Source organism: Protopterus annectens, chromosome 6.part0, assembly GCF_019279795.1.
Source record: "Protopterus annectens isolate FY-2018-M chromosome 6.part0, PAN1.0, whole genome shotgun sequence".
NCBI classification, from domain to species: domain Eukaryota; kingdom Metazoa; phylum Chordata; order Ceratodontiformes; family Protopteridae; genus Protopterus; species Protopterus annectens.
In genome coordinates, this window is record NC_056737.1 from 1,106,954,528 (window position 1) to 1,106,980,222 (window position 25,695).

At 37.7% G+C, this 25,695-nt stretch overlaps 1 protein-coding gene across 1 annotated transcript in view; it reads right to left on the minus strand.

The window, feature by feature from the left end:
* Window positions 1–232: 232 nt before the first annotated feature.
* FAM161B (FAM161 centrosomal protein B) overlaps window positions 233–25,695 on the minus strand; it is a 479,347-nt gene continuing 453,884 nt past the window's right edge. Inside the window, exon 9 of the mRNA XM_044074719.1 lies at window positions 233–6,704. Coding sequence (XP_043930654.1) covers window positions 6,500–6,704 — 205 coding nt within the window. The 3' untranslated portion in view covers window positions 233–6,499. The remainder of the gene's footprint in view (window positions 6,705–25,695) is intronic.

A 25,695-nucleotide genomic window follows, 5' to 3' on the forward strand; every position in this document is an offset into this window, starting at 1 on the left:
ATGCAAGGGCACCTCCCGGAATATAACAAGCCCTCTAGCTAGTTTCCACATCTTCACTCTGATTGCTGACCATCAGTGGAGGGAAATCAGTAGTCAAGGGTAAAACAATCTTCAGGACTTTGTTGCCCATACAGAGATTAAAAAAATTATAATACCAACAAGTAACTATATACAAATAAAGGGGATTCCAGAGGATGCAAATGTTGGGTCCATGTATTTTTTTTTTTTTATATATACATACCATTGAATGATCTTTATGTGTAGTCTGGCATGCAGATTTTTGAGAAGCATAGAAGTCATGAACCATAGAATCCTGAGAAATTCTTTAGCAACAAGTCTGAGACTGGATTTTTGTACATTTATCTAGAATTCCAGATCGGTAAGAAGAGTTGAAACACAAGTTAAGGGCTCTTGACATCCGGGAAAAGACCATGAAAAGATAAGGAAATATGTGAATGTCATGCAGTCTGCGTTGTGCTATTACTGGATTTAGACACTTTAAAACATGTATGGAGCTGTAGCTGTAATACAGAGGACTAATAATATGACGCAAAGTGAATCTGAGAAATTTCCTGAAGCATGTGGTTATGGGAATGTGAAGATAAGAATCCTTTAGATATTACCATGGTATTTAGTGGAGGAATGTGAGGTAACAGAGTTTGAAGGCTCAGCATTTTGAATTGTGGTACCTTCATGCACAGATTGAGAAATAAAATATCTAGAACTGGTATCCATGAAAGCTCTTTCTTTGGAACCAGAAACGTTCTATAATAGAAGCCTTTACCCTTTTGATCTATGATCAGTGGTTCTATAATCTCCATTGTGAGCAAGAGTTGAAGAACCTAAAGGAAAAAAAATAGTTTTGTTCGAAGGACGGGGAGGAATTCCTCTTAAAGGAGGTATTTGTATCCAGTGCCTAATGTAACCCCACTGAACCTCTGTAAACACCCTAAAGCTTCCAAAGAGGAAGATAAAGAGCTACTTTCTGGGACAGATTTAAAGAGACAGGAGGGGTGGGGATGGGGTTCAAAGGCTGGCATAGTCATTCAAAGAATTAGACTGTTCCTTTTTAAGAAAGGATTTTTGTTTTTGTTCCCCTTCTGCTCTCTTTTTTGCTCCATTGGCCTGGACATGGCAGAGATTGCTTATTTAGCTGTGTAAAAGGAAGAAAAGAATTCGGAGATTGGTAAAGGGGGCTTAAAAAGTCTTAGAAATTCCATGAATTAACTTTCCCCTTTTATGAAACTGAGGAACTGAGTAGCAGAAGGGGCAAACAAAACCTCCTTACAAAAAAAAAAAGTTCAACATTTCAGACTTTACTTCATGAGGAAACATGTGGTTGCACACCCAGGTATATCTTCTCAAAACCATAGCTGTAGCAGTGCCACTAAACAGTATCTGCCCAATCATACATACTTCAAAGCATATTTAGATACTTGAGAAAAATCTGAAACAATAGTATTCAGAAAGGAGATGCCTACTGACCTCAAACTGTCTGCACAAAAACAGAATAAACTTCCGTGTGTGCCTGAGAGTTAAGAATTCTGGAAGCTAAAGTGGAGGAAGAGAAAATTCTCTTACCATATCTGTCCAGTACCTTGACTTCTTTACCTATACCTATGGGATTCGTATTGACTAATAGTTGGTTACCAGTTGGCAGAGAGGTAGCTGTAGAAGATGGGTCTGCCCTAAGTTGAAGAAACCAAAATGTATTAGTTTGAAGTACTTTATAAGGTCTATCTGCATTTTTTGGACTTAAGGAAGGTTGAGAGTCAGGACTGTTACAGGCAGCACTAAATACATCTTCCAAGTCTGGGGGATGGGTATACAATGAGGTAGATCCACTTGTAACATATATCTCCTCAATTCAGGGGGGCATCCGCCTGTTCCCACAAAACACCTCACTCACCCTGGATCAAGTATAAGAGAAAGAAAATTCCTCCAAAGGAAGTGGCAAAACCTTGTTTTCTCAGAATCACAGATTTAGGCTTGTGAATCTTAAGGAGAGGAAGCTCTGTCTCTGTCCATGTCTGAAGCCTCTGGCAAATTTTCCTCAGGAATTTATTAACATTGCCCTCAGGTAAGAATTTCTGAGTACCAGGATAAACAGCCAGTAATTGTCTGGTTAAGGTAACAAAATCAGCTTTACAAACAGGCACATCTTCAGATGAACAACGTCTAACCTTTTGTTTTTTCTTCTTTACAGGTAACACCCTAGAAGACAGACTAAGAGATTGCACTTTGGCCCTGTCAAGGGCTGTCTTTTTCCAGCTCCCTTGGAGTGCTTCCCAGACCCAAAGAATTGGATTCTTTCATGCCCAAAACGAACACTGGCACAGCCAAAAAGGACATGGGTGACCCCCTGGTTTATGGTGGCTTAAAGGACTACACAAGAGGAACTCAGAGAAGCAAGTGAGTGGTCTGAGGAGCAATAAATGTCCTCTACAGGTTCACTGATCCACAGCTGAGGCACTGCCTATGCCCACAAGTATCTTTGTTTTGTTTTTTTCATTTTAGGTACAGCAGGACCAGACTAAGTATCCATGCTGAACAGGACTGAAAGCTGGTAAGCAGTGCTGGAACGAGTTAGTCTGAAGGCAAGTTGTCACAGAAGTGTTCACAAGCAGCACACACTTCCCACATAATCCCTTCTTGTGTAAAAGCATAAGCAAAACACTTGAAAATCCTGTCAGAAACAGCATTAATCCCCAATTCATGCTGTCAGAAAAAATAAAAGGTAAGTTGTCAGGAAGTGTACATACGCAGTAAACATATTAAATGCATTTTCTGTTCTGTAAAAACACTTCCTGATTCTTAGAATCACATAAATGGGTAAACAGTTTGCAAAAGCAGTACAAATTTACTACAGAATAGCTCCAAAATCCAAAATAAATAAATAATACCTTACTAAAATATAAATCTCTGAGAAGAAACTTCAGATACTGTGAAAACATATGGAGATTTCTTCTAGGGGAAATATTACTTTTAGCCATAAAATAAAATACACCACTATTTTCTTAAAAGAGAAGCAAATTTTGAGTGGAAGGGACCCCTATGGGACTTGTCTGCCAGAAAAGCAGCTTGACAAATCACTGCTGCTCCTGTGATGCCTAAGAGATGATTACTCTTCTTGAGAAACAAGAAAGTACTGAGGATTGCTTCAAGTCTTAGTGCCGATTTCACCTATCAGCAATCAGAGTGAAGGTGGGTGAAGGGGCCACTGCTTTTTTTTAAGCTGGCCATTTGTTGTTGCATCCTAGATAGGATACAACTCATACAGCTAAAATGATACTGCAGCAGTGAGAATGATGAACATCATTTGTTTCTGTTTGTTGATGTAAAATGTTGCAGGCAGCTTGGTCCCACATTGACAGTCTGTGTTAAATTCACAGAAGTGGGAGATGGTGAGATTTCCATTTCTTTTCAGCGTTTTCCCTTCTCTTTGATTTACTACAATCTCAGAGTTAGTGTCTGTATGTGTATATATATATATATATATATATATATATATATACAAATACAGATATAGGGGTGTGGGGTCTTGCTCCCACATTAAGGAATGTTTGGTGCTTGCTTCCCTATTACAAAAAAATAAATAAATGTATATATATATATATATATATATATATATATATATATATATATATATATATTAATTAGATGTGTGTGTGTTGCATCTACTTGGGTGTTACTTTCTTTGGGATGTGATATTTTGAGATTTAAATAATTTTATATAATTACAATTCAAAAATAGCAACTAAGATGGATAAATGCTGAGAGTGAGGGGACTGTGTTAACTTTAAATTATATGTATTTTGTTTAAGGCTCTATAACAGAAACATATGAATTGCTGACATCAGCCCAGATGACCCAGCAGCTGAAATAGCAGGTGAGAAAAGTGAAAGCGAGTACCTGATGCACACACACCCATCCTGGGGGAAAGGAGGCAGCCTGGCATTGAAGGATATTAAGTAATCGATGTACTAAAGAGTTAATGCATATTGTTGACCCGTTTGTCAGTTTTATTTATTTATACTTTGTTGACTGGGTTAGTCCCACCAGGCTTGTACCTTGTTTTCAGGGGGAAACCCAAGGAGGTATGTTATACTATTAGGGGAAATTTGGTCAGAACATCAGGGAACTTTCCTTACTCTGTTCGATAGGTGCCCTGGTATCTTTTACATCCACCTGAGCTACCACCAACTCAAGCAGATGAGGCCTCGATTTAACATCTCCGCCATTATTTTGGATAGTGCTTTTGTTGGATATGTTCATAAACAAATGCATATAGATTGAGGAAGATCTATTTTTCCATGGTGGTATAACCTGTAGCTAGTTTATTTCATTTACGTCAACAAAGCCCCCCCCCCCCCCCAAGAATGGTGCAAGAGGTGTAGGATCTGGGTTGTGTTACAGTTTACACAACTAATAAAGAATTTATTTTCTACACATACATTAATTTTGATTAGTTGACAACATAAAAGTGTGCTTTTGTTCTTGTTAAGGGTGCTATATATTTTGCAGTCTTGTTCTGCAGCTGAAGACCATGGACTAGATGAATATATGTGACTTGGCTGAATTTAAAAAGTGTTTAATGTATATGACTTTTTTTTTTAATTCAGAGCCAAAATGATTATTTATTTCAGGTTCAACAATTTTTTTTGAAGAAAACAGAGAAATCTGCATTGGCCCCTTTTATATGGACACAATTTTGATTTTCAAATCTCTGTTAAGAAGTAAGCTGCCCAGAGAAGCTTTGAGGCGTTTTTCTGCAGTTTAACCTTACTGACCAGGCATACAGGCAAATAAATCATGTTTGCCTTTTCTTCCACAGACACAACTATGGTGCAGGTAGCATTTAAAGTTATAATATTCTATAATGTGAGATGATAAGAGTGATATATCACTGCCATCACATTATTTATTAAACAGATATTACAGAATTTCTAGAATGATAATTTTATATATACAGGTTCATTTTCCATCACGATCTTCAGATGGAGTAGTAGCAGCCTATCCCAGAATAGAACAGGTGTGACAATAATTGCAGATGAGATGCCAGTCTATTGCAGGACACACACATACCTAATAGCCAGTCAGGAAAACCACCACTTCATCATGCATTTTGGAATGCAGAAAATCAGGATCATCCTGGCAAATAAAACAGTAACTGGAGAACATGTAGACCCTACATGGAAGGAACCCAAGCTGGAACTAAAGAACCGAACACTCTGACAGTAGTGCTAACCCATTGTACCAATGTGTCACCCACCTTTCCCCTTTATTATACTTTGATAGATTCTATGTTCCAGAAACTGTATAAAAAAGGATTAAAGATAAACAATTGGTTAACAACTGTTTGTAAAGATGTAACTAAGCTAGTGGGTCATACTGTGTCTCTGTTCTGCATTATAAGCCATGGAACTAGGATAGGGGTAATGCTGTGTTTCTGTTCTGTGTTATAAGCCATGTAACTAGGACAGGATATGTTTATGTTCTGTGTTATAAGCCATGTAACTAGGACAGGATGTGTTTATGTTCTGTGTTATAAGCCATGTAACTAGGATAGGATGTGTTTCTGTTCTGTGTTATAAGCCATGTAACTAGGATAGGATGTGTTTCTGTTCTGTGTTATAAGCCATGTAACTAGGATAAGATGTGTTTCTGTTCTGTGTTATAAGCCATGTAACTAGGACAAGGATAATGCTGTGTTTCTGTTCTGCATTATAAGACATGCAACTAGGCTAGCCATGCGGTACCATTTTTTAACATGACAACTGCAATCAGACTCTTTCTCTGACAGAGTATCATAAAATATACAAACATGTTGCTGCACAAAGAGAAGAGAAGGTTAAAGATGTGCAGTGGTGAGACTGTTGTTGGTGCAGCACCTGTCTTTTAAGGGTCTTGTTCCATGAATACCACTTAGTCTGACTGAATGTGCGCTACAAAGGTCAGGCTTGGATATCACTGACTAAACACATGAAGAAAATAATGGCCTTTGTGTGTTTCTTCTCAATACAAGCAAACGTCAAGTTAAAACGAACTGCTTCATTTGGGAGAGGAGCACTGTTAAATAATTAAAAAAGGATGGCAAGAACTATAAAGTGAGTCTGCTTAAGCCAGGCATGTTATGGTCCCCTGAGATCACTTGCCTAGGATTGCTACTATGTTTGTAATGCATTAGAAAAAATAATATCAAATGCATAATTAAAATGAGGAAATAAAAAAAAAAATTAAAAGATGCGTCAAAAATGCTGACTACTTCTGGTGTGATTTTCAAAATGTCATGAAATAGCAAGGATTTCAAAAGTCACAGGGATTTCTACTCTTGCACATGATATCACTAACAGCAAGTGGTGCTAGACAGAAGACCATTACTCTTAAGCCTTGCAGTGTCTATTTTTAGTACCAATGAGTCAACCTTGCCCAGGACAACAGAAAGCCTGGCATGTCCTTAAAGTAAGTTCTGTCTTTCCATTATAAAATATAGGACATTCTACGACAACTCTTTAAAACTGCCTTTTTGGGCATCTGTTTTTTCATTTTCCACCTCCTCTGCTTTTGAATTCCTCTCCTCTGATGTATCATTTTTCACATTTGAAACAATAGCTTCATTTGGTGCCTCCTCTTCTTCATCTTCCTCTTCATGGTCCTCCTCCACTGTAATGCTTCTTACAGCATCAGATTCAAGGATGCTTTTTCTGTATAAAATTCAAATGAGAGTTTAGGAAACCTAAGTGGAAAAGACAGTCTTGTCTAGGCAGGTACACTTTTCTAGTTTATTACACTAAATTATCTCAAAATCAGAAACTGAGATAAAATGAATATACTTACCCCTCTAGGGTGTACTGAATTCATATTTGCATTTTAACTTTCCCAGTTATTGCTACATTCAAGAAAACCTTAGCAAGCTACCAAAGCATGCTAGTCCAGAACAATTTCTGCTTACATTTCTCTATTAATAGTGGATTCTCTTATATTGTTTACTGTGAGACATATTTTGAATGATCTTTTCTAATGGCATATTTTTGCTATAAAGGAATTTTAACTGTTCTTGAAGAGTCACTTAAAAAACGTTGCAAAGTGGTACAGTGTTGTTAAGTGTAATAAACAGGTAACAGCACAAAGACACAAATGCTTATGAAGCTACACAGGCAGATTTGAAGAAACTAAATAGGCATGTTATTGTCATGCACAGCAGTCTACTGATAAATAACAACAGAGAGACTTTGTGAACACTTGAGGTACGGAGGAGAACCTAAGGAGTAATGCAGAATACTGAACATGTTATCCATGTACAGCAAATCTTAGAAATTTTCCCAAACTGTGAGCATTTGGTATGTGATAGTAAGCATTGTCGAGATCCAGTATTGGTCTGGAACCAGTGCTAGCACTGACCGTAGGGTATCTTGCTAAGGTTTTCTTGAATGTAGCAATAACTGGGAAATTTTGGAACTCTCACATAAAGTTTGAGAAAAGACAGATCGAGCACATGTTTCAATGCAAACTCTTTCTCTGGTACCAAAAGTATTCTGTGATTTGTAGGTATTGGTTCTATGACCCCTGCTTCTAACATATGTTGTAGCACTGTTAGAAACATGTCTGCCTCTCTCTTTTTTTTTTTTTGTTTTGATGTGAGGGAGTTCCCCTGAAAGGAGGAGAAGAGTCCACCCACTGAATCCTTCCTAAGTCACCTCCAACACCTATCTGAAACCATCTAACCACAGGGTAAGGGGTTAAGGGTAAGTCTGTGTGAGAGAGGTAGGGAAACTGGGGCAGGAGGTGTAGGTAAGGTGTCAGAGTTCTGGGTAATGGATTCCTGTGGAGAATCCCCTCTGTCTCAGTCAGAATCCTCATCCTTTGAAAACACATACTGTTCTCTGGTAATACTTGCAGTAGAACTACAAAAAGGCAAACAGCCTCCATAAATGACTGACTGTAAAACACTCAGTGAAATATATAGCACCTCTGATTTATTAAAAAAAAAAAAAAAAAAAAAAACAATGATCAACTGCCCTGTAATTAAATTATTTGCTTCTTTTTTCTAGGAATAAGATGGGAAAATGGTCAAATATCCATTTACTGTCCATGGCAAGAGGTCTCTTTCCCCAGACAAGTCACGTACCTAAAATGTTTGTTTTTTTCATATCTGTAACAGGTGCTGCAATAGCCCCTCAGGACAAGTTTAACTTCCAGTTCACAGAGGCCATTTCAGTTACACCAGAGGGAGTTGAGGCAATAGCTAAGTGGTCTGTAGAACCATCTTTAGTGACATCCAATTTATTAATTCTAGGCTGAGGCAATAATTTTACTTGTTTTTTTTCTTTTTAGGTACAGGGTGGAAGAAGCAGGACCAGAAATATTATTCGTGCTGCAGCCAGACAAGAAACGTGATTACCCGTACAGTAATCTCAGTAACAGTGGGAGAAGGTAAGTATTCACTAGTAAGCACAACAGCAGCACACATTCCTTCCCCATACTAGTAAACACAAGCAGTAAACTGAAAATTGTGTCACAAGACCTTAAGACCATTAAACAGTAACATCTGTTATTTGGTTTTAAAAAGGAGGGTTGAAAAAGTTGTGTTACTTCTTGTATCAGTTGACCCCATTCCTCACAATTCTTAAGTACTAGAGCTGCAGAAGGGTCAAAAACAGAGTCTTTACCTAAAGGAGAGTTCAAGATGTCTGACTTTACTTCCTCAGGAAGGTTTTGAGACTGAAGCCAAGCAAGTCATCTCAAAAGTGATTTGAAAACAGAAGAACAGTCAGAGGCATCATCACTACAAGTTAGAATATGCTTAGTCACCTAAGAAACAGCTGTCACAGAAGCATTTACCATTTTTTTACCTCACAAGATAGGTTAGCTAATAACTTCTGCATATTCACAAATGTCATAAACACTAACACGTGCTTGACAATTTAAAATCCTGAGCATTAAAATACTAGAAGCATAAATCTTCCCCAACCTATCCACTGCTTTCCAATTTTTTTATCTGAGGGAACGGGATTAAAAGCAATAACCTGTTTAGCAGCAGCAGATTTAGAAAAATAAATGACTGTTGGGTCTGCCTTGAGATTAGTAAAGAGGTACTTATGTGATTGTGTACCTTATATAATTCATCACATCTTTTGCCAGCCAAAGGTTGTTAATCCAATAAACTGGCTGCAGTAAGAAAAACATCCTCTAAAGCAGGTAAAACAGGAGGAATGGGAGCTGATGAAGGCACTCTTTTCCTTGATATATTAAAAGTCTTAGAGGCTTCACTCTCTTCCCATTGAAAAACCTCACTCATATTAAAGAAAATATCTGTAAAGTAGATTTTTCCATTAGGGATGTTTTTGGGAATGCTTTCTTCAGAATCTGAAAGCTTAGACTTGAGTAGAATCCCCAGAACTATACTCCTCCCCTGTAATGCTTTGATTTTCTGAGTGGAAAATCCTGTCAGACGTAGAAGGAATTACTTTTCTCTTCTTGGCCGAGGACTGACTAGGTACTGGAAAGGCAGCCATCAATTCCTTAGCAAAGACAGAGGATCAGCTCTATTCATGACGATAGAGACAGACTGACAATTTTTCACACTAAGCATGGTGTTTCCTAGTCCAGCAGGACCCTTAGGCACACTGGTTCCAACCTCCACATTCCACTCCCAACCAAGTAAATCTGCCCCTTCCCCAGTCAGTGACAAATGTGGTTCTCTCTGGCCCACCTTGAGCTTTCCTACAGCCACAAAGGAGATGACTATCCCCTAATCTCTGGTGGCTGCAAATACTAAAAAAGAACTGGGGAAGAAGATAGGTGGAGTGCATTCAGCCACAGCAGAGTCAGCCACAACAGTTGAAGGCGCCTATAGCTTTTGGAAGCTGGCTGGTGCAGGTAGGGTAAACCCAGTGCTGGTGTGGTAAATCCACATAGCTTAGGCTAATGGAACATTGATTGTGAACAGACTAAAATCATTGTCACTTTACTCTGTGTCATATAGACTGCTTAGAGGTGATCTGTGCCTTGCATATAGAGCAATCTCTGACTCAGCTGTAATGGAAATGCTGCACATTCACAAGTTAAATGGCACAATGGTCACTCGCTCAAAGGACCTTAACCTGGCAGAGTTTCTTTATGCCATCTGCTGAGTCACTTTCCAGAAGCTGCCAGAGTGCTTCTGCTGCCAGTCTCTGCTATTCCAGCTGCTCTGTTAGCCTGGTCTGGTCTGTCTTTTCTATCCCTCACTTTTTCCTGCTCTCCTTTTTTGTTTTGATAACTTCCTGGATTTCTGCAGTCCACCACCAGCTTTCCTTAAGTACCATATTTCCATACCTGGCTTGGCTACATCTGTTCTATATTCTTCACACATGCTGTTTTGAGATGTTGATACTGTTATCTAAAGTCATGCCATTTGTAAGTCTGTACAACAAGTAATATTGTATATTATTGGGATCTCCAGTAATTAAATTAAGTAACAACACTCTGCTCCTTTTCTCAACACCCACAACACAACAACAGATTGTCCTCAAATAACGATAATTAGAGATAATTTCTAAGCTAGCTCCTCATGTCAGCAGTTCAACAAAAATCTATGCTGCATACTTTTTGCTTCATTTATTTATTCATTTTCCAATACCAAGTGCTCTGTAATAATATCCTCCATGAGTGGAAACATGATGCACACAAATACAAGGAAAAGTTCAGTCCTAAAGCAGAATAATTATGTTTTAGTTCAGTACAGTTTGGTTTTCTACTCTGTAGGTGTTTTGCATCTACAGGCTCACCAATCATGCTGAGAATGGGAAATGCAGCACCTCTGGCAGTGGTAACAAACAAACAGTGGCCGTGGAATTATCAATTTACTGCTCTTATCCAGGTGTCAGTGCTAATGTCTTCTCATTTATAACACTGCAGGCATTATACTTATTGTTTCAATTAATTTTAATTCACAAAATCAATAAAGCAAGCCAGTTATAATGCAAATTATCACATGTAATGGTATGTGAAACTCAAATATCTGGGCTGAGTTTTTTTTTTTATCTCCATTACTAATTATAATGAAATATGAATACAATTTCATTTGTATACTAAAAATACAACTTGCAAAGCATATTAACAATCTATAACACACACACATTTTATAAGTATATTTAGGCTCCTGAAAGTGTTGGCAGGATGCATTATAAATGTGCCTATGAGTAGAAGGATACTCAGCCTTTAGTTTTGTGCCTTACTATGCACCTGTACATGCAGTCATCACACGATATAATGATTATGGTGTACAGATGATTAGGGAATTTTTATGTAGTAGAAGCTATAAGACCTCTTTGACAGATGCAGACTACCTGTATGTTATCGGTGGTAGTACTGAATAATAAATCTTTTTATGTTTCATCAAGCCATATATTTGCAGCAGAAGGAAGTTGCTTTGGGAACTCCAGTGGTGAATACATATGCTAACTTTATCTTTATGGGAAGAACAGTACATTTACAATGGCCAATATGCTTCATTTGATTTATTTTACAAGTGGTTTATGGATGATGCCTTCCTTATTTGGGCAGGTGAACAAACAGAGTTTAAAGTTTTTTTTATAATATTTACATTGTAGTAGAACTGTTTTAAGATTTAAACCTAATTTCTCATTTATGTAAATTAACTTTTTAGATGTTCTTATTTATAAAGTGGAAAATGTTTTACATATGAAGATTTATAAGAAAGATGTACAGAAGAGTAGATATTTACATAGAATGAGTATGCATCCTAACTATATATTTAATGGAATTGTACATGGATGGTTCCTAAGTGCTAATAGGTTTAACACTGATCAAAATAGACTTCCAAGATGGCTGCATATTGAGTAACAGCTTAATTCTAGCTCTCCTAGTGTGAAAACAGAAACTTAACAGAGAAAACCAGTGGACCTAGAATTCTGAGGAAATTTCAGTAACTGGCTAGTAAGTACACTGCCTGGATGCCAGGAAAAAAAGAAAATACAGAGGCCCTAAAGCAAAATCAGCTACGAAAGGTGACAAGAAAACTAATTGGGGAAAGTACTGTAGCTATTCAGCAAAAAGCAGTGCAAGCTCCAGACATGACTTCCAGTAACCTTGAGGAAAGTCTAAAGCAAATGCACACATGCCTAACTAAAATAAATGAAACACTGATGGCGTATATCAACTTAAACAATAAAAGGCCGGAAGAAAAATGGAAGAAGCTTTACACAGATACTCAAATAAGGTGATAAAACTGTAAAACTCAGAGGAAGAAATGAAGAAAAGGCTAGCTGAATATGAGACTGCACAATAAGAGTTGTTTCAAAAAATAACAGAATTAGAGTACAGAGCATGTAGGGGAAACCTGAGATTTTCTGCTGTACCTGTGAAGCTGGAAGGATCAGATGATATTAATTTCATGAAAACACAAATAAATAACTGAACTGGTATTCCAGGAATTGTTAATTGAAAGGGCACATCTTGTGTATGCTCCAAACCTGGCTATGACAAAACAACCTAAATTTTTAATAGTAAAGATGCAATCCTACCAGCAGAAGGAGCTGATTCTGATAAAACTGTGGCAGAAGGACAAAGTACTAAAAGTGGGAGACAGCAGAGTGTTTGTGAAGAATGACAACTCATTGTACACCAGGCAGAAGAGGAATAAATTTATTCCATTATTCAGGGAATGTCAAGAAGCAGGTGTGAAATTCAAACTGCTGTACCCAGCCATCTTCAAAATATTTTTTTCCTGGAAGAACAAAATCATTTTTGAAGAAGTACATGCTAAGGAAGAAATAAATTTGTCCAACAAGTGAGCTGTGAAACACTTGGAGATTCTCCTTCTTGTTCTTCTGATAATAAAGACCACAGAGAGTGTTCCGGTGAAACGTTTCCCAATGTTTCAATGGAAAATACTTGAGAGGGAGACAAAGCACAGGAGTTGACTGAAGATGAAGCGGAGACAAGGTTTGGGAGATAGCGATGAACAGGAATAGAACAAGAAAAATCTGGAAATAGTAGACTTTTTTGGACTTAGTTAAACTTGTAGGGGACTCTAAAGTGTATAGCAAAAAATAGACTGAGTACTGAGTAAGCTCCAGCAACAACACCAGCAGAAATATCAAGAAAAAAGAAATTGCAGAGTTCCACGGCAAGAGTACACTTTAATAAAGTACAAAATAACAAAAGTGAGCGCTTTCACGATCTCCAGATCACTTCTTCAGACTGTTACAAAATGACACAACTGCAATGCATTATATATATATAGAAAACCAACAAGAAAAAACTGTCTACTACATAAAAATAGCATGCACCCCAGGCATGTTAAGTAGAAATGTGCTTAAAGGACAGATGCTAAGGAGTATGAGACTACACAATTTTGATGAAGATCTTATGCAAACAACTGAAATGTTGAAAGATGATTTTCTTAGCAGAGGCTATTCTAAATCAGAAGTGGATACTAGTGCAAATTATGCACTAAGTGAAAGAAGAACGAAGGGCAGACCCTATTTTTCAGAACAAATAGTGGACCAAAAGATAGGGAATAGAAATGACAATGAAGTTAAATTACGGTTCCCCATTTCTTTTACTAGTGATATAAATGTATTTTGTAGCATTTCTAAGAAAAATTGGAATATTTTAACTGCAATAAAATAATTAAATGGAGTAATAGACCCTATACCACATTTTTCTTTCATTAATAAGAAATCTTTAAAAAGGCAGCTATGCTATAAACCATCTAGTACTAGACATGAAGTTTTGTCACAGAGAAAAAGGACCTATCCATGCAGGAGATTCACAGCTTGTACATATATTTTTTACATGCACTATCTTTGTTCATCCTGAGAAAAAATTTAAGATAGATGCATGTTTTTATGCAGACTGTAGAACGAAAAATGTATATTTTAGTTTTGTCAAATAGGATGTTAAAAGAATGTGTATTAAAGCACATGAGAGGCATTGTAGCTGCTAAAGAAACCAATGCCCTTGCTAAACATGTTGAGAAGGAAGGTATACATCATGTTTTTAATTTTTTTTGTGTTAGAAGTTACTAATGAAGGACCAAGAGGGTGAGATTTGATTAATAGGTCAGAAGAACTTGAACAAAAATGGATAATTAAACTAAATGCAGATAACCCCCCAGGCATTAATGATGCAGTGTCCCTCAAACCCTTCCTTAAGGCAAGGGTACTGAAGCACTGAAAGTCTTTTTAACATTTATGCTTTGTATGTATTTTACTGACATGCCATCAGTCTAACAGAATGCACTAATTACTTTTAATGTGTTAATGATCAAATGTTTTATATATATATATATATATATATATATATATATATATATATAAAATGCATTACAGTTGTGTCATTTTATAACAGTCTGAAGAAGTCATCTGGAGATCTTGAAAACACTCACTTTTGTTATTTTATTAAAGTGTTGTACTTTTGCCATGGAACTCTGCAACTTCTTTTTTCTTGACTCTAAAGCATATGCCTTACTTCATGGCATTAATGTTTATCAATGTCTTTTGATTAAGAAGACCAAAATACTAGTCCTCTCGCCCTTCTTTTGGTAGAATCAGAACCTGGGTGGCCACGATGTAAAATCTGGATATATTCATGTTGTAAGGAAGTGGGAACAACTTTAGGACCTTTGAAAATAATATCATCTTCCATCAGCATTTCATTTCTGTAATTAAAATAAGGTTGCACTTCTGGCGGTACACAAAAATTGCTTTTGACAGCCATCCAACTTCAATGAAGTGGTTGAGCTTTTGCAATACTGGATCAGTCTTTGTATGATCTCTCAGCTCATCAAGTCTTGTGGTAGGAAAAATTATGCATTTCCATGACATCAAAGTCAAAATTCTCTGCATCAAGCTGTTCTGTTGTATTTCTGGGGGATCTGGATGAGGTATCAGCCAGATAAAGTTTTTCTTTTGTGTAGACCATTTTGAAGCTGTACTTTTGTAATCTGAGCATCGTATTTTGTAATCTAGCTGGAGCTGTATGCATAGGCTTCTTTAAAATAGTGACTAGAGGTTGATGATCAGTATCCATCTGAATAGCTTTGCCATGAACTTAACCATACAACTTCAAAAATGTGAATACAACTGCCAAAAGTTCTTTGTCAATTTGAGCATACTGTATTTCAGTTTGGGTAAGAGTTCTAGACACATAGGCTACTGGTCTGCTTTCTTGAAGAAGAACTGCACCAAGACCAAACTTTGAAGCATCACAGGAAAGAATTACTGGTTTATTAACATCATAGTATTTAATGTTCGTGGGGTGGCAATTTTCTGCTTGAGGTCATCAAATGTTCTCTGGTGTTATTCCAACCATGAACAGGCAACATTTTGGCATGTCAGCTCTCTTAAAGGTGCTGTCAATTCACTGAATTCAGGTATGCACTTACCCAAATAGTTAACCATACCAAGGAAACGCTGTAGGGCTTGGACAATGTCCAGTGCTGGCATCTCAAGAATGGCTGCTTGATTGGATGGATCAGATCTTAAGCCAGTGCTAGTGAATAAATGACATACATATGTAACTTCTGGTAGTCTAAATTTACACTTCAAAAATTGAGCTTTAAGTTCACTTCATGTGCTCTGTCTAGAACTTTCTTGCGGTTTCTGTCATGCTTTGCTTCATCATTGCCTCCAACCAGTAAATCATCTACTATTATGGCACATGGATAACCTGAAAAAATTTGCTCCATTGCATGCTGAAAGAGTTCACTTGCAGAATTTATTCCAAAAGGCATCCAGAAAAATCTATATCTACCAAATGGAATACTGAATGTAGTCAGTAGTGAAGATTTATGATCAAGCATCATTTGCCAAAATGAACTCTTTGCATCCAGGACAGAAAAAACAGTGACATTTGGCATCAGAACTGCAACTTCCTCAACTGTAGGCATAGAATGATGAGGTCTCTTTAATGCTTTGTTCATGTCTCTTGGGTCAATACATATTCTGATTTCATCTGAGATCTTTTTATGAGCAGCTACCATGGAAGATACCCATTCAGCTGGTTCTGTAACGGGACAAATTACACCTTGCTGCACAATTTTATCCAACTGGGCCTTGACTTTGTTCTGTATAGCTATTGGAACTGGAGAGACCACAAAAGTACCTCACCAAGAGGATCAAGGGTCTCCAACATATGTCTTATTCTGCCAGACTAAAGAAACTTCAGCTCTATTCAGTAGCATACCGCCTGCTCAGAGGTGATCTCTGCCTGACGTACAAGGCCATGTCCAATCAGGATCTGATGGACATGCTCCACCTCAAAAAATCCAAATCCATCAGGACCACGAGAGCTAAAGACTTAAACCTCGGCACAAGTATGAATAGGACATGCTGGAGGGATAGATTCATAACCCAGAGGCTTCCCATGCTTTGGAACAAGATCCCAGTTCATATTAGGCAGAGCCCCTCACTGACTCTCTTCAAGAGAAATCTTGATGAGTGGATGGGAGATCATAAATTTACCCCAGGGGTCACATCTGTGTCACTGCTAGACAGGGGCACAGTAAACTAATTCTATTATATAAGGGGACCTTCATTGTGTCACTACTAGACAGAGGCACAGTATTCTAAATTTATTCTGTACATTTTTTGTACCATTTCATGGGGTGGCAAAAGCTACATCACTATGGCTAGGCTTACAAATGCCCCAGGGCAGATAGCCTAGTACTATACTATGAAACTATGAAACTATGAATATACCACTGTCGCTGGTAGGTCTTGATGCAGAGAAAGCATTTGACAGAGTAAGCTGGGACTTTCTGAGCAGAGCAGTGGAAGCATTTGCATTCTCTGCTAAAATTATAAAGTTGATTAGGAGGAAATATGAAGGATCGGAAGCAAAAACTAAATTGGGTGGGGTCCTCTCTGATAATCTCTGCTTCAGCAGAGGAACCAGGCAGGGGTGTACTCTCTCCTCTTTGTTATTTGCATTATATTTAGAACCAGTGACAAAGAAAATAAGGGACTCAAAAAATCAAGGATATAATTGGTATGGTAGTCAAGAAAAGCTGGTTCTTTTTACAGATGACATTATTTTATACCTGACAAAACCAGAAAGGGACATTACAGTGCTCTGGAACATACTGAGACAGTTTCAAACCTTTTTAGGATACAAAATTAATTAAGTTAAAACAAAAGCAATAGCAGTAATTTATGTACCCACATACAAATTGGTTCAGCACTATCCATACTTATGGGGACATAATAAAATAAAGTAGTTAGGAGTATGGATTAAAAATTATACCAGTGTGGCAGCTAAGGATATGTATGAAGAAACTAAACAAAAGATAATACAAAAACTGACAAAATGGAAGCTCTGTTATATGGATGTCAATAGTAACATAAGTTACAAGCAGTTAAAATGTGTTTTTAGTCCCTTTAGCCTTATACACAGGTCATGCATATTTTAATCAACCAGAGGAGAAGTTGTAGATAGCAATTAATAAAGAGCTGAAGAATTGTATCTGAGAGGGGAAGACTGCAAGAGTCAAGTTGGATAAACTTATTCTTCCAACAGAACAGGGCAAATTGGGATTATTCGAGTTGAAGGGGTATTACAGAGCAATACAGTTAAGGCTCCTATACATGCACAAGCAGAAAACTATAATTCGAAGTGGAAACAGATGATGATGAAATAGGGGGGAAGCTCAAGAAACAAGGAGAGACTGGGATTTTGAATGCAGATCTTTAAGGGGAACAACAATAATCATACAGAATATTATATTCATAAAGTAGCAGAAAATATTCTAAGAACTAAGCCAACACTGGAATGGAGAAAGGAGATTCTGCTGACAGGGATGACTGCAATTAGGGATAGAGGCAATAGGCAATAATGGGTTGGAATATATTGGAGGAAACTGCCAAAGGAACCGAGGTATTGGCAGCAAATAACTAGACAGGGAAAGGTAATAGAATGGGAAGATGCCAAGAACTTATTTGGACTGCACATTAAATATTGCCTTCCCTGTTAAGGATTGATATCAGAGTATAGGCAGAGAGAAAGAAATAGGTGGTCCTAAAATGAAAGACCAACACTGATAGAGTTTTTAGTAGAATCTAGAACAGTGGTTGCTGTTAAAAAGGAATAATTAGTACAGCATATAAATTATTGCATGATAACTATAAAAATCAATCAGAGGATGTTAGAAAGGATTGAAAAGACAGATTGGATAAGCAATTCACAAATAAACAACGGGAGATATATGTATGTCTCCCATATATGCAACAAAATCTAGAAGATTTAGGATCTTTGCCTGGATGTGTTTACATAGGTATTTTTATACCCCAAGTAGACTCCAAAGAATTTTTCCTCATGTAAACAGCAAATGCTGGAGGTGTGATAGGGAAGAAAGAGGTAACTGGGAACATACTTTCTGGGAGTCTAATAAGTTGGCAGACTTTGAAGATTCCTTCAGACTGCTCTGTCAGAGATGCTGCGTGAGCAAATTGGAGTGACTAGTGAAATGAACTAGGGCTATGATACAGAATCGGAATTGCATAGGCATAAACATTGCATAGACATAGTAAGGCCTTGCTGTCTCTAATTATGGTGGCTGCCAAAACAGCAATTACTAGGAAATGGAAATCAGAATCTAAACCAACTCTACTAGAAGTAGCAAAGATAGTAACCGGGATAAAATAACTGGAACTGGGTTCTTTAGAAAAGAACTGGAGCAAATTACATAGGAAAAATGGGAAATGTGGGATCAATACAGGCAGAGGAGGAACGAGATTTAAAAGAAGGTAGTTTTTGAAAGAGCTATGCAATGGCTGACTGACAATGACTAGATATATTAAAAATGATGTCTGATGTTTGCAGCTACAGTTGTGTCTGCACAGTTTGTAATGTATAATGTTTGCAAGTGAGATTGTGTTGCTATGGTTTATTTTCATTTATATAACTGTAAGATTGCCTGTGTCATACATGATAATTTAATAAAGATGTTTCTTTAAAAAAAACACTGATCAAAGTAATTTTCAGGGCCAAATGAATGAAATGATGGAAGACTTTATGGATAGAGGCTACCAGCTCAATGATCTGCAAAAGAATAGACTGAATGTGGAGTCTGAACGTGAACATTTGGGGGCACCATATTTTTCTCAGAAAATATATAAGAGGACAAAGAGTAACAACTTAGGGATGAGATACTTTTTGAAATACAATAGATTGGACCACATGATGAATACTTATTAAGAACAAGTGGTCTGTATTGATGACAGTCCCTTAAGTTAAGAATGTAGTAGGTGATACACCACAGTTTAAATTTAAAAGAAATAAAAAATTAAAATAACAACTTTGTTATAAAGATTTACGTAGAACAAAAGTAATGCAAACTGTCACAAAAGGAGATAATGCCAGCCCAGCTATCTGGAATTTTGTAAATAATTATCTGTCATCTGTGAATGTCAACATGATTCATTTGCTTGGGTTAGAAATGTATTACAACTGTTTGTCATATAAGATGGTTTGTACAGAAATGTGCTGAAGAGATGAGCTAAAATGTAACCACTGCATGCCCTAGTGGAAATGGGGCAGAAATGTGCATATACTATTGTAACTGTTTTGATGTATATAGTTTAACAATGGAAACTGGAACACCAGAGGTTAAATTCAGAAAAATAGCTGAAAATTAAAATTACTTTGTGGCCATGTAAGAAAAGGATGTTATCTTTCAGTTTCAGTGCAGTAGCACACACAATGTCTAGAACTAGAGGTTCTCTGCATTGTCTTGCAAGTGTTTTATTGTTTTATTACTTCCAGGATCTGCCTTAGATCTAAGAAAAGCCCTTGTGTATGTATTTTTACAGGTAGATGCTAAATGCTACCAGCTGCATCAATGGTTGTTTTTCACCTGGGATAGAATCAGATGACAAGAAATGATGCCATCCTGCAAGCTATTCCAGCAGTAATATTTGAAATATTAATTTATGACCTCTCTGAGAGACACTGAGTATTCTGTATTTGTCTTTGACCTGACATCAGCTGGAAGACCTATTCACCACATCTGCCATGCTTCTCAGTAAGTCTAAGGAACAGTATAATTCTTTTAGATATAGACAGGAATCTAGCAAAGCTTAATTAGATGTTTTTTTTTTCTTTATCTAAGACTGTCCTGCAATGTTGTTTTAAATATTTCCTGTGATTTTGAACTCTGATGTTACTGTGATTACATACTGAGACATATTTAAGTTCTGAGAGTACTTGCATATTTATTTGGTGATACAGTGGGCCACTCTTAATAGCCTTGCTCTTGGTAAAACTACCATTTGTATTAACACTAACATTACACAGTAAAATTGGACACCATTTGTTAAGGGCCTTAAAGTAGCTGTTAAGGAGTTAGCTAGTGGCAGTAATAACAACCTTATAGTCTGGGTAGAAGGGGCATAGCTAGTAACCCTGTGCCAGCCTTTCCCAGGTGTGCGTGTGTGTGTGTGTGTGTGTGTGTGTGTGTGTGTGTGTGTGTGTGTGTGTGTGTGTGTGTGTGTATGTATGTGTGTATGTATGTATGTGTGTGTATGTGTGTGTGTATGTGTAAATCAAACCTCAAAGTGTGTGTGTGTGTGTGTGTGTGTGTGTGTGTGTGTGTGTGTGAGCTACTTGGGCAGAGACACAAAGCACTGGTTGGACAGAGAGGGTACTGGAGGCATTGGCTTGGCCACTCAGCTGAGATCTCATCTCTATAGCTGTGCCAGTGTGTGTGTGGGGGTCTTATTGGGGATCTGGAGAAAGAGGGAGAAACCGGCCCCAGTCTGACTGTGGTGTCTGTGTGCTTTTAAGGGAAATTGCACTTGATGCAGAGAGCTGCATCTGGAAATACAGTGTGTGTACTTGTCATCCTCCCAATGTACATCCCCCACTGGTGCTGGTGGTGAGGATTCAGGCTCGTTGATTACTGGGACAGTGGTGGGGTGTCACACAAACCAAAATAGATTATACAATTCCATGTTATAACTGTTCATTTTGTACATATATTACAATGAAGAATATGTTTTGTCATCCGACTACAGGGAAAAAGTATGTCTTTAAATGTTTTGCTATTTATAACACCACTGATATAATCTATTTAGCTACATGTGCAAAACTTACAGAATTTTGTATAGGAAAGACTAAAGTTAAAAGAGTGAGCATGCACACACCTGTCTGATGTTGGAAGAGAGGTGAATACAAATGCCTTATTAAAGCATATAAATATGACAAATATGGAACATATTTTCAAATTCAGGCTACTTCAAAAGTTAATTTATCACCAAGAGGTGGAGACATAATTACAGAAACAGAATTTGCAGAGTACACATGGATTTCTTTATTAAGGAGACTGTGATTATTTATTCATTTATGATTTATTATTTATATATAGGGTGTTCTATGGCTGCATTAATTAAGTTGCATTAACTTTAACTTAATTTTATTTAATTTTTTTAGGGTTATAATTGATTAATTGATTAGGATATTTAATAAGGTTTTGAATAAATAACTTTTTATTCTGAAGAAGAGCAGTTTTGCTTGAAAGCTTTGTTATTTATTAAAATGTTTATTCCTTTGAGCAGTCGTGTCCTACTTTCAATATTTTTGGAACTTGGTTTATGGAAAAGACATGTTTGGACGTTGTACCTGATTTTTAATTTTGCTTGGACTATATGAAGCGAAACATGACATAGCTTTCAGATTATGTGTCTCAGGCATGCATAAGCCTAGCACTGAGCAGCATACCACAATATAAACATAAGATGATTGACTTTAACAATTGGCTTAATTACTGGTTTCATTTTAAATGGAGTCCAATATTTGTTAGCTTGGGGGGGGTCATATTTGAAAGACCATGCTGTTTTTCCAGGGATAGTCTGCACCTGTCCCCCCTAGGCTTTTGGATATTGCTCAAAATATTATCCATCCTTATAGTGCCTTTTTTAGGCAGTGCCAATCTGATAAACCTTCCAACACAGTAAATTCTACACAAGATAAACTAAAGGTGCCATTGCTCAGTGCTAGGAGTCTCAACAAGAAGCGCCACTCCCTGGAGAGTGCTGGCATCTGTGCAGTTATTGAAACATGTTTCAAAGCCACTGAAAGCACTCCGGCAGTACAAGGCTATAATGCTTTCCACACACTTAGATCAACTATGGCACAGGAAAGGACAAAGCGGTAGAGATGTATTAATTTACATAAAACATAGGCACACTTTAACATTGGTGAAACAATATGATATGCTTGAGCTACTCCATGTCCAACTAACCTTAGGTAAAGTCCAATACCACATCTTCGCTATCAATAGGTCCCCATTTAGGACCCAGGATACACATACCACATACTTTAATGTATTGGAGTCACCACAATTCATCCCAACATCATATCTGTGGGTGATTTCAACTATCCTACTATAAACTGGAATACATAAATACCCACTAACATGCAAGCTCAAAGATTCCTGGATTTTGTCAATGCAAACACTCTGGAACAGTTATCTGCACACCTACTAGGGGAACAAATATCCTGGATGTGGTACTCACAAATGTGAGGGAATGTTGTATCCCCCCTTGTGTAACATCCACAAAACAGTCACCCTTGAAATAAATATAAAGGCTGAATTCCCAACAAACCCCAGAACCTTTAAGAACTTTTATAAGGCTAACTACCTCGTATTAAGTGATGGCATAGCTAAATTCCAAGCTTCCTCAAACTCAGAGAACAATGTAGCCTATGTGGAACTGTTTACAGAAACCCTGTACAATAAGTAAATAACTATATAGAAACAGCAGTATCAAACTGAAATAAACTTAGGACAAGCTCCAAAAACAAGTTCCCTTGGTGAACTCCCAGTATAAATAGGTTGTTCAACAAAGGAAAATAAAATTCTGTCTAAAAATAGGAAAGACTGCCAAAAAGACAAAAAAAACTCCCTCATCAGTCTCAACAAGCAACTCCGAGGACTAAACAAGTCCACCAAAGCCAACTTTGAGGCAAAAAGAACATCCCAGACTAAGGATAACCATAAAGCATTTTTCAGTTATGTATGAAACCTTAAAGGAAACACCCAACACTGTGTTAAACTAACAGTAAATAGTACTTCCTATATCAAACCAAATGATACAACAAATTTGCTGGCTGATAAGTTTAGCTCCAATTTCACCCTATCATCTGAGTCCCCACCTGCCCCTGGAAATACCCTCAACGATTTTTCCCCCAACTATCATGAATGAACAGGTCCTCACTGCACTCTCCAGGGCTAAAACCACTGCATTAGTGGATCCTGATAATATCCCAGGATGTCTCCTAAATAGTTTCCAACGTGACTTGTCAGGCCCACTAGAATCTCTAGTCAACCACAGCCTCCAGACAGGTCCTTCGTCTCTACGGAATACAGGACTGCAACAGTCATCTCTCTACACAAAGTCGGACAACCAACAAACCCATAAGTTTGACTAGTTTTATATACAAGATCATGGAATGAATTATCATGGACCTGATAAACAAAGATACAGGAAAGCTTCAAACACTGGACCCGTCCCAGTTCAATTTCATCAAGGGTAGATTATGCCTACTAAACTTGGTGGACTTCTTCAAGAAGGTCATTAGAGCTATTGACAAAGGCAAAATAGTACATACTGCCCATCTTGACCTGACAAAGGCATTTGACACAATACCTCACTCAGGTATTATTGACAAACACACAAATTTAGGTATAAATCCCTATGTCACCTGACGGGTTGCCAAATGGCTCACAGATAGGACATGAAGTTAGGGTGGGGGAATCCACCTCCTTGAAGAGGCCTGTTACTCATACTGTCCCACAGGGCTGAGTACTGTGACTGTTCCTGTTTGGAATACTACAAGCTGGGTGTAATCTCTGAATCCTCCAAAGATGTAGATATTCTCCAGGAGGGTCTGAACCATGGCAAAAAACTCAATAAAAAAATGCATAATTATATCCTTTGGGAAGGCAACCACTCCTGCACATTACAACATTGCTATAACTCCCCTAAGAGTAGACCCAGTCATAAGGGACTTGAGAACTCAGATTAACAGTAACCTGAACTTTGATCACCATTTGTCCATGGTAGTGAAAAAAATCCTTCTTCCTGGCATAACTTATAAGAAAAGGCATAGCCTCCAGATCTAAGGTGATCATAATCCCACTATACTCAGCCCTCATTAGACCAATAATCAAGTACAATGCACCCTTTGGCATGTGCCTGACCAAGCATTTTCAATAGCTGGAACGGCCACAGAAGTTTGTCACTAAAACAATACAGGGTGTAAATATTATGTCCTATACGGACCACTTCAAAGCCCTATCCCTGAACTCAGTCTCCTACAGACTACCTTAACTACTGCTTAACCAACAATGCATTTTCTGATCTAGGCTTGCTGGATCTGCTAGTAATCTGCAAAACAAACCACTAAAATTACCTGATCTTAGGATCGAAAACTCATCTGTGACATAAAATATGCTGGCGGGACAGGCATGTGTCACAGAGATTACTCCTTCTCTGGAACGGACTTCCCATTTGTATGAAACAGAGTTCTTTCATAAGCCTATTCAAATGCAGTTTGGACCAATGAATAGGAAATTGCAAATTCTCCCCTGGCTTGTCGAATGTGGCCCTTATGAACAAGAGCAGTTTGTAAATGTCCTAAGGTACAGGCATATACCAAAGCCATTCTAGCCTGGGACATTGATAATTTGGAAAATTGGGGCATCAATGGCTAGGCTTAAAAGGCTCTAGGTCTGTTAGCCTAGTAACATCTTATGACCTGTGATGAACCCTGATAATTGATCCAGTAGTTAGTGACTTTAGAACCCAGACAGACAACAAACTGTCCTTCAGTCACCATACATCTACTATTGTAAGAAAGAGATTGTTTCAATGCATAGCTTATTACTAAGGGTATGGCATCCAGGTCCAAAAATGTGATCATTACACAATATTCACACTCATCAGGCAGAGCATTGAGTATGTTTTCGGTATGTACCTGTTCAAATATTGAACTCAACTTCAATGCCCGCAATGCTTTCTTGCTAATAAAATCAAGGGCCTAAATCATAAAATCCATGTAGAGCAGCCCAGGATGTTGTCCCTCCTCTCACTGTCATACAGACTACTGAGGGGTGATTTCTCCCTTGTGTGCAGTGCTTCAACAGACCTTATCTTGTCAGGCCTACTACAAATTTGCAAATCCAATGGGGGCATAAAGATGTGCTCAAGAGATCTAAATCTCTTTTGCAACAAATAAGTAACATGTTGAGGAACAGATACATATTATGAAAGAGAGAGAATGCCGCTTCTTTTGAACTGTCTTCTTCTCCACATAAAGCAATGTACTTCTTTTACACTTTTCAAATGTGACCTGGATGGATGGGTAACTACAAATTCACTCCTGCTTTAGCATCCTTGTCCCTCATGGATAGGGGAAACATGTAAATGTACTGGTCATCCCTAGATTATTTGTATTTGAAATACAACGGCTAAAAACATCCTGGGTATGCATGGCTAGACTTCTAAAGATCTTCAAAGATCAATACCTAGTAAGTACATATGAACCTATACGACAAGGTAGAGTTCTTCACTCACTTTGAACATGTTTGGCATTATGCGGACAATATGGACAAAACTCTGCTTCTCAAAAGGGGGTGGGGCACTTTCTAAGCCAGACATCTCAATGGCTTGCTCGGATTTCTTCAAC